Here is a 10,274-nt window from a genome sequence, read left to right as displayed (position 1 = left end):
TTCAGTATTCGTATCTGTATACAGTATTTATTATCGCAGTACAATGTAGAAGAAATGTTAAATTATATCGATGATAATTGTTGGTTTTGGCAGATAATCGCTTGCAAATTAGCAATAGTTGAATAAAATCATACGATTATTTGTCAGATATGTATTATCTTTCAAAGCATTACATCAAATGCAAACATGGTTCTATAAAAGGTCACACTACCAGATGAGATGTTTTACACGCTCGATGATTTTATGACAAACATGTTAAATATTTAGAAAGATATATAGGCACTTAACAAGAGGAAGAAAAACACATATTGTGCATCCTTCTTTTATTCATCCAAAGCCATATAATCATGTCTTAATTAGGGTTGCAGACAAATATAAGTCATTAAATACTTTATTAAATAGATACAGTACGTTGTTTGAGAAGTAGCGGCTTATAAGAAAAAGCTACATCCGAATTATAAAGTTCTTATTAAACATACGAAACAAACGTTTCTTTGATAAAACAGTTATAGTTCATGTACATATGTACATTTCATCTTATATTTAGCCCATTCGATACTAATAATTTAATTATTTAACTATTAAAAGCAACAGTGCGTGTACACCAATGCATTTCACTTCCTAATTACAGACAAGGTAAAGTAACCTTAAGCTGATGATCTTGATGATCTTGTTTCATTGTGTTCAAACCTTTATATTTGTACCAATCAAAATCATGTTCACATAAATAAAATAAAACGAGTAATCTCTACTTAATTGTAAATAAACGTTCTTTTTTGTTTGATATATTTATTATTTAACTGAAATTAAAGAGCCGCGCGCGGAGTTCTTTAATATACTACAAAACAAGTAAGTTGATGTCAATGTGTACAGGTGTGTTATAGATAAGATTATATTTAGATAAGATTTTATTTACAGCATTTCCAGAAGGCCAATGTCTCATGTGGACATATTTTAGTACAAGCAATATAATAACTACAGAAATATAAACATGATTATAACAAGCACATGAAATTATGACTAAGCGAGGTTACACAACTTTGTCAATAATAATTACATAAGTAGTGTCAATAGTTTACAGCAGGAAATACATATTAACCGTAATAATAATATTTAAGAGGAGTTCTCATACTGATCAATACATATTGCATTAATATTAACGTACATTTACACTACAAACAAGACCTAAAGAGAGTTAAACAAGAAATCAAACAAAATACTGATTATACAGCTAAATCAAATAGTTGGCAGCATACATAGATGAAATACGTTAAATTTAAGAAGAGTAATCCTACTTATCAATGCATAAGTAGTTCATTTCTAACACACATTTACTCAAAAAACAAAACTAAGAAGGCGTAAACAAGAACACACACAAAAATACTCATTATACAGGATTTCATTCACATACAAAATCAAAAACAGCAGCAATTTACATTGTTCAGCTAGTTAATGGGAAAAATACATCAAATTGGCGCATACATGTTCGCTGATCTAACTAAAAAAGCGGCTTGGACAAAACACTTAGTTTTCTTAACACAGAATTACTATCGGAAGACATTAATTCTATAAATGTTTGCATATATGGTCTGTTTCTGTAATATGAAGGTATATATTTACATCTTAAATCTGTATATAAGGTGCATTCAATCTCTGGTATAACGTAGCATAAGAATATATACAAGTCATGTTGTCAAAAAAATTTAGATGCAGATATTTTAATACAAAGAATGTCATCTTCGCTTGTAAATACTAAAGTTTCTTTGCTAGTGAGTACATTTCGAATGTAAACAATAATTCCACCGGACGCCCGTTTGCTTGATTTTAATAACTGAGTTCGATTTAAAACATAATGATCTAAACCATTAACATTTAATTTTGAGAAATCGTTCGTTCATATGATAAAACTGAAAAATGTCAGATATTAAAGCCTATAATGCTTTTTGAATAGTATACATATTGTATGCTGTGCATTAAAAGTGAAACAAAGTGTACTCCGGTACATTTAGCAATTTCTTTAAAACAAAACAGTTAAGTGATGCAACTGAATGCTTAAAAAAGATGTATCTCGGCTCAGAGTTATCTTTTCAACGGAGCGGTCAGTATTTCGGTGCATCGCTTGCATTCCGTTTTAATTGTTTTCTGTATAGCATACACACGAACACGGCTAAACAGCAACACAATGCCGCCAGCGCCAAAGGCAAGGTCGTGATCAAAATGATGGCATCATTCTTTATACAGACCTCCAAACTCGAGAGCGTGTCTGTGTTTCCTGAAACGGATTACAAATGTATCAATAAGACGTGAAAACATTCACACTCTCTGTGTGTTGCATTTGTTGTACTTTTCGCACATTGGAGAGCATGTATACTATGACATGCATTGCGTTATGAAAGATACAATATTTCAAAAATCGTGATCATTATCAGGACTGAGTAGATTGGTTTTCGTTTGGTACACGAACTTATGGATGGCAGAATAAATCCACCGATCAACCCAAACTTACTAGCTTGTCGTTCTCATGAGACGTTAAATGGAAGGGGAGTGTACTATGACTTTCTAAAAGGGCACAATAAGACCTAATATTGTCTCTTGAAGGGGATGTCTCTTGTATCTCGACCTTCCCTCGCAACGCAACTAAATTGTCTTCTAGGTGCGATGGAAATATAGGAAAATTCCAAGTGCACTGGATAATAATTATTTATGTGCATACATGATTTTTAGCTTAATGATAGTTGAAAACGAACGTACACAGACGCACTTTTACTACAATAACACATATACATTATTATTACAAGACACTGTCTGTATTGAAACTATTAGTTTAAACCTATTTATTTTAGCTCGATTGCATCGAAAGCCTAGGGCTTATATAAACGCTCTCGAGTCCGTTACCTGGGCCTAGAACCAGTACTTGGTGTCTTTGGGGGAGATCTAAAGAACGCTCCCACGGTGGGGATCGAACCCGTGACCTCCCGGTCGCTAGGCGGACACCATATCCATAAAACCACGGCGACCTTTTAAGACTAATGTAACTATTAAAACGTTTGAGGTCGCCGTGGTGTAATGGATATGGTGTCCGCCTAGCGACCGGGAGGTCACGGATTCGATCCCCGCTGTGGGAGCGTTCTTTCGACACCAAGTACTGGTTCTAGGCCCAGGAAACGAACGGACTCAAATAAGTAGGAATTACTTTCTATGCAATCGAGCTAAAATAAATAGGTTTAAACTTATTAAAACGTTTTTCACAGACATGATAGATTTGTTACACAAATGTATATGTTGTTTTCTTAAAGTAACATTCATCGAAGAGCTGAGACATATTTAAACAGTTTCTCTGTGTGCGCTTCTCTCCCTTTGATGCCTTTGCAGTTTCAGTATTCTTATCTTAATACAGTATTTATTGTCGCAGAACACTATGGAAGAAATGTTATATTATATCGATGTTAATTGTTGGTTTCGGTAGAAAATCAGTTGCAAGTTACCAATGATATGACTTTAAATCAGTAGTTTAATAAAATCAAACGACTTTATGTCAGATATGTTTGATTTTTTAAAGCATTGACACCAAATGCAAACATGGCTCTGTAAAAGGTAACACTACCAGATGAGATGTTCCACTGCGATGACTGGGCGTTGTAAGGAAATACGAAAACACCAACTGTAATATTATCCAAGTTCTCGTCCTCAACTGACCTTTTCTTGCTAGGTGTACATATGGATGTCTGGAAAAAATTTAGAAGTATAATACACATGAGACAAAATCTCCATGTATATACAAAGAGTTGTTTAGTGTTATTGATAACGATGTCATACAACATTACGACTACAATCGAGTCGTACATTTGTAATGAACATTAACCAAATATAGTATATCATAAAGTTTAACGTTTCTCGTACCGTACACGATGTATCCAAAGCACTCAAACAATAGTGGCCAATATCACACATGAAGAACAGTTGGGCTTTATCAATGAACATGGAGATTTCAAAAACACCGCTGTAGAGAATCTTTGTTTGAGTACCATTGCCAATGTTGCTTCCCGTCACAGGTGTGAAGTTTTTGGCTGGCAAAAAAGGCTGATCTGGTATGATGCAACTAAAATGTGTACAAAACACAGTGTTGATAAAGATTATTTTTGTTACAAGACAACTTAGTAATTGCTTTCAATTTTTTGTCCCTAGCAGATAATTCGTTTATTAAGTCCAAGGCCGGTAATAATACCGTTTTCCAAAAAAAAAACAATATACAAAACATACAAGTTTTAATCTGATATCATAAACTTTTATGTTTTTAATCAACCAAATCACATTGAAATGGTGTTGCGGTAGTTATATAAAACAAACGCGAACGTTTACCCATTCGATCCTGTTATTTGTTGAAACACGTTAAAGGTGCTGTCCCCTGACACTTTGCAGTTGATGGGACGGATGGCTACAGCTGCCAGATTCTCTTTTGCATGACCGATGGCGTCTTCATCAATTAGTCCATCTTTGTCATTATCTACGGAACCAATTGTTGGTTTGTAAATACGAAGTTAATTTTAACGATATAGATACACATTAATAAAATTGCAATTATCCAGCTACAACATCATACTATTGTAAATTATGTAGATACTGTATATGTTGTTTTGCTAATATCATATGTTAAAATAAAAAATGAATACATACCATAATAACATATATTTGCTTAATAGTCAGAGTTTCTACAAAAGTGTAAAATTGGGTTACACCATTGAATAATGCATATTTTGTGTATTGCAGAGACAAGTACCAAAATAAGAGAAGTTATTGATGAAGCATTTTCATCACGAGGTCTTACTTCAAACAACGTTTGATGCAATTGTTGTATGAGGTTTTTATTATTATTTAAGTATAATAATCAGTAGCGACATAAAACCCAATGATAAACATAAATAATCTTACCCACACCATCCACTATTTCTTCGTCAATGTAACCATCGCAGTCGTTGTCCATCAAATCACCGCGAAGACCAACTGGCTCGCACTGAATAGTTAAAATAAGTAAATAACAAGAACAACCCGTTTAACTTGAAGGTATAATTATCCCCATATAAATATTTCGCTTTCGCTCAGAAGTATGTCCATAACAGTAACCTTAACAAGTGACAAAGACCTTAAAGGAAGTCACTTATTACTTTTGCGCAAATCATAGCCGGAACAAGTTATATTTGTTATTTCAAAATACATCAATGGCTGGAGAGGCATAAAGCGCACAAAACACAGTTAGTTATTTTTAAATGAATTATGTTTAAAACATGCATTTAAACTATGATAACCTCTTGCTGTATGCATAACAGATAAAGTAATCTCCAGAAATGCAAAAGAAAATGACAACATGTTTCATGAATTTATTAAGGAAATCTTAATTTGTAAAACAAATGTATCGTTCAACCAGTAACAAGACGCTAGAAATGAGGGTTGTTTTCTCCTTGTAATAATAAGATTATTAATGAAGTACACATGTGTCATTACATGGAACTGGCTGTCTTTATTTCTGAAATAAATAAGCACTTACATAGTCGAAGTTTGAATATCGGGTCCCCGGTAAAACCAAAGCAGCACCGTCATTGAGGTTCGACCATGTATACGCAATGAACAGACATGGACTATCACAGGACAGTATTCGTAGCACTTGTTGAGGTGGTATTTGAATATTTGCGAACTTGTATCTACCTTGTCCTGAATACAGATGTTAGTCACACAATTTTATGACATACTCGATAAAGTCGTCTGATCCAAATACACATTTGTAGTTTGTTAAAAGTTTATAATGACAAGGAATGGTAACGCACTTCGTCAAGGTTAGAAATACCAACTGACCTCGTTTTCTTGTGTAACATTTTGTATTGATAACTTCATTTTGTGCAGTAAGCCTTTTTCTAACATTGTTCATCTGATATATTAAGTGCGATACGTACCGTTCACCTCTTTAACAATGAGAGGGATAATTAACTGCGAGGATACGTAGATGTTTGAACTGTTATGGTAAACTACACCCAAGCTGTAAGATGTCATTGGCGAATTGATTACGTATGTCGATGACCATTGCTGTATTGAAGGTAAAACGACCATAGCGTGTTGGACACCTGTTAGAAAAAATATTATTTGGCATTATCATAACACTGCTTATCATAGATTTATCTTTATGTTTTTATGTTTATTGGATAAAAATCATTCTTCATTAAACAGTAGGGAAATGAAAAAACAAACATAATTTCCTTTACTACCGCATACTAGTAGACAATGCAAAAAGACGCCCCGATCCTGAGCGCAATACAGTCAAAATATCGTATTGTCATTGCTAAATTAGGTGTCAGCTGTGTTGATATCATAGTCATTTTCACGTCATTGCTGTTTATCAGCCAGTGAGACCTCTTTTTTATTTTATGGTTTGGCACAAACGCCTTCGTGGTTTAATCCTACGCATTACAACTTCAAATCAAGGTTTTTCATCCGATAAGAATCGATTAATTAAACATATTTCTTAATTGGTCCGTCGTTTCCTGCATATGTCCTTATCAGCAATTAGCTTGTAGTTATGCATTTATAATGTCTTTTGTGAGTTATAAGTAAATCTTTTGGAAACCAAATGTTGTCACTTTAGTATGGGTATATAGATGACCACTTACACCCTGTCATTCTTCTTGTGGGGAGCATAACTCTGGACATTTGTTATATGATTCCGATAAAACTTCATTAAACCATAATTTACATTTATTTCTTTTCAGAATTCAAGGACCGTGAATCTGAATCTGCCTTAAGGATTTAAAGAGGTAATGGCCTTAAGTCTTGTACTTAGCGTTATGCTCTTTGTATTAAAGATGTTTAAATGATACTTGAAAATTTGATAAAGAACATCAGAGTATTCATTGACAGTATTAGAACAAAGAAGGGTATTTAAGAAGCTACCTTTAGGCAGATTGTTTGCTACGACCTGCGTAACAAATATGGGTTTATCGGATGTTAACTCGCCAGGGGATGAGCTCTGTACTTCGAGAATCAACGGTGGATTTTGGGCTGTACTAATGTTGTACGTAGTTGAATTAAGAGGTGACGAGGACGTGTAGAACTTGACTTCTGTTGTCCCTGCAATCAGAAGCTTACAAAGTTAAACAAATGAAGCGGTTATTAGCCCAACGAACGTTCAGCAGAATTTCCATTGAATCGAATAGTTTATATTTAAGTAATTACACACGAACAAATGTTTTGTGTATGTGTTGTACGATGCGTATAATGACAGTAATCACCGTTCAAAAATTCCGTGCTTTTATACGTCATGGAAATTAAGAACAATTTCTGAACAAGAAGATGGTTTAATCTCTTAAATGTGAGTTAACATATCTCCGAATGAGTGTTCACGTTACGTTTTTAATTCACTCACCTGTGTTAATGGCTTGTATGATATATTTTGTTGATCTTGTGTCATCCCTAGGAATGGCGGGTGCGAGCACGTAATGATCACCAAATTTTTCCACCGGCGGTATTTGGTCCACCATGTGGTCCGTTTCATAGTTCACGTTTCCTGATATCACTGATACTGGTTTCGACGAAACAATACGGTAACCACAAACATGGGCATTGTTTTCATCAGCTACGAGTTGTGACACATAAACGGTTCTTCGTTTATCCAGCGTAACACTAAACGTGCTCCCAGCGTTAAATGAATCTACTACATGCCCACTGGCGCTTGGGATCGTAATATTAACTTGAGTGGCGTCTCTTTGTGCGATTACCATGAACGCTGAAGTTTCGTTTTCCCATGGCATGGACACGGTATAGTATTCTGTACCAGTTACATCAACAGGCAAGGCAGAGTAGCAGCCACTAGAGCCCGTTTCTTGATTGCAAACCACCACGGAGACTTCTCTGTCGAAGGTATAGATCTCTATACCTAAGGTGTCTATTGAAAGCTTGCCATCTGTTTGAATATGTGTAACAATTCTGTTAATTTCATAATGTTCGTACTTTGTGATAGTCTATTTATTATGCGTGGACATAACTTTTATTACTGTTTCAATACAACTTTAAATGAGAGTATATGCATAAATATATACACAGCTTCTTGGTAAAAAGGGAATAGCACGGAAATACAGAAACACATTTCCATAACATACATTTAGATATGGGTTCCACATTATGATTGAAACAACATTAAATCATGCTATATTTCTAAATAAATGACAACTCAGGTATTTTCGTTCGTTTTTTGTTAACAGTTGAATTATATTGTATTTAAATACTGCACTTATGCGTTGTACTTTATAAGTTTTATAAACAAATCTCAACTGTCGATATCGTTTAAAGAGTGGAATTTATTGCATATTTTAAAGAGAGAGCGTAATTGCAATACCGCAACGATGACTGATAAAAAGCTTTATGCTTAAACATGCTTGAATGTCAATAGAAAGATATATTCAAAGATCTTTCGTTAATATATCATGATAAGGGACAATAAGAAACAACAATAAGTATGTGTACAAAATATATCAAATAAAATATACTACTGCAAAGAATGCAATGTGATACTAAATTATTTACAATGAGAACCCTTTAACTATAAACCCTCTTGCGCTGTCAAATAACAAATAAACGTATTGATTTCATTAGGTTACTTTGAAACTGTTGTATCCGCTAAACATTTCCATACGAGATACACTAGTTTTACGATTTACACTCGATTTATATTATGTGCGATTCGCAATTCTTCTTCCTTATTATTTTAGAATCAGAATTCGGTTATCCGGGCATATTGGTAGGAAATGTGCATAACAGTGTACAATATATAAATAAAGGTCTAAATCAGGATAAGACTTCAAATCATGACTACTGTTAGCATTACCTGCCGAATTCCCCATAAAGGTGCTATCGAAAGAGACCTTTAAAGGTGATCTGTCACTAACGTTATAACTCTGAGAACCTTGCGCAGTCGTGATAGTAATGTCGGTTCGAACGGCGTATCGTGGAATGATTTGCACATTTAATTTCAAGGACGACGCCCCTATTATCGGCTCATTTCGCAAGAATCCGACGAAGAAATGGGTGCCATAGAGGTCAGGACCTGCAAATAAAACGAATGCAGTGACATTGAAAACGAGTTCAATTACAGTGTGTTGTTGATTGAAGATGTCTTCAGTAATAATTTACAGGTAGTTCACTAAATGACGAATGTAAACCAAAAGCTGACTTTGATTATCGACTACTCGAACCGTTCATGATAATTGATTTTGGATATCATTTTAGTAACAACACGAAGAACTCATGCTCTCTTATTAATACAGAACGCGCATAAACCAGTTCGATTCATTTTAAATATATAAAGGAGATAATTGATTTATGGGTATTATATAGAGAAAAACAGGTTACTGTCCCATCGTTTTGCAATATATCAGGCGAGGCTTAGATTAATATAACGGCGAGACTTGACATTTTGATGATGGTGTCAATATTTGTTGCCGGCCTCGCCAGCCGTAGTGGGTGGAGAATAATACCAACAACGGTTGATGTTTCTAAGTGTAATTTCCCCGTGCAGACAAATACATATGAATTAATCTGCAACAATAGCATTACATTATAATATGAAGATAAATGGATTTATGTTAAAGAATAGATGATAAATCATTTCAATATAGCAAACATATAACAATGCAATCAATACAACCGCATCGACATGTTTAACAATACAATATTATTTCAATATAATAATAATAATAATAATAATAATAATAATAAACATAATAATAATAATAATAGTAATGATAATAATAATAATAATAACATAAAATACCTGCAGATGTATTTATAAACAACTGCTAAATCAGCACATTCAAATGGCGTCTAGCTATCTGACCGTCGCTACCGCTTTTGGACAGTGGCGCGAAAAGGATTATCAACAAGTGCTCGTGCGCATAAACGGTGTTAGCATGAAGTATAACAATAGTGGTTAAACACTACTAATACTACAACTACAATTCTAATAACAATTGACTATGCCTACTTAAAGATAGTGGCTTTGAAATATAACATCGATTTAATCAACCTATGACATTATAATCACCCCATGACATATTGACATAAGCGTGTTTAATCGTTTGTTTAAATAGTTGAGGATTAGCATACAGTTATCATTTGTCTTGACTTTTTTTGCAACACTTGTGAGTGCAATAACTATATCGATATTTAAGAGTTATTGTCCAATTGATGACATCATTTAACTTCTGTAGTGCGGGCTGTGGTGATTTAAAAAAAAA

At 34.0% G+C, this 10,274-nt stretch overlaps 1 protein-coding gene across 2 annotated transcripts; it reads right to left on the bottom strand.

Moving 5' to 3' along the window:
- Positions 1-406: 406 nt before the first annotated feature.
- Positions 407-10,064, bottom strand: LOC127862509 (uncharacterized). Of its 2 annotated transcripts, XM_052401661.1 has the most exons (11): positions 9,812-10,064; positions 8,867-9,576; positions 7,409-7,945; positions 6,937-7,113; positions 5,946-6,113; positions 5,543-5,706; positions 4,930-5,011; positions 4,360-4,504; positions 3,901-4,099; positions 3,605-3,725; positions 407-2,272 (listed from the first exon to the last, which is right to left on the bottom strand). In XM_052401661.1, the coding sequence occupies exons 2-11, from the start codon at positions 8,880-8,882 to the stop codon at positions 2,100-2,102; spliced, it is 1,782 nt and encodes a 593-aa protein (XP_052257621.1). In that variant the 5' UTR covers positions 8,883-9,576; positions 9,812-10,064; the 3' UTR covers positions 407-2,099. The 2 variants fall into 2 exon arrangements, with proteins under 2 accessions (XP_052257621.1, XP_052257623.1); XM_052401663.1 differs by lacking the exon at positions 9,812-10,064 and having other exon boundaries at positions 8,867-9,623.
- Between the last annotated feature and the right edge of the window lie 210 nt (positions 10,065-10,274).

This window comes from Dreissena polymorpha, chromosome 16, assembly GCF_020536995.1.
Source record: "Dreissena polymorpha isolate Duluth1 chromosome 16, UMN_Dpol_1.0, whole genome shotgun sequence".
Classification (NCBI taxonomy): domain Eukaryota; kingdom Metazoa; phylum Mollusca; class Bivalvia; order Myida; family Dreissenidae; genus Dreissena; species Dreissena polymorpha.
Note: the sequence above shows the minus strand (reverse complement) of the source record. Positions and strands in the feature narration are given on the sequence as shown.

Coding starts and splice junctions, on each gene's coding strand:
- LOC127862509 (XM_052401661.1), bottom strand. Junction 5,012..5,542: donor GATATTCAAACTTCGACTAT/GTAAGTGCTTAT, acceptor TTAACTATTCAG/TGCGAGCCAGTTGGTCTTCG. Junction 3,726..3,900: donor CTTTGGATACATCGTGTACG/GTACGAGAAACG, acceptor AATTTTTTCCAG/ACATCCATATGTACACCTAG.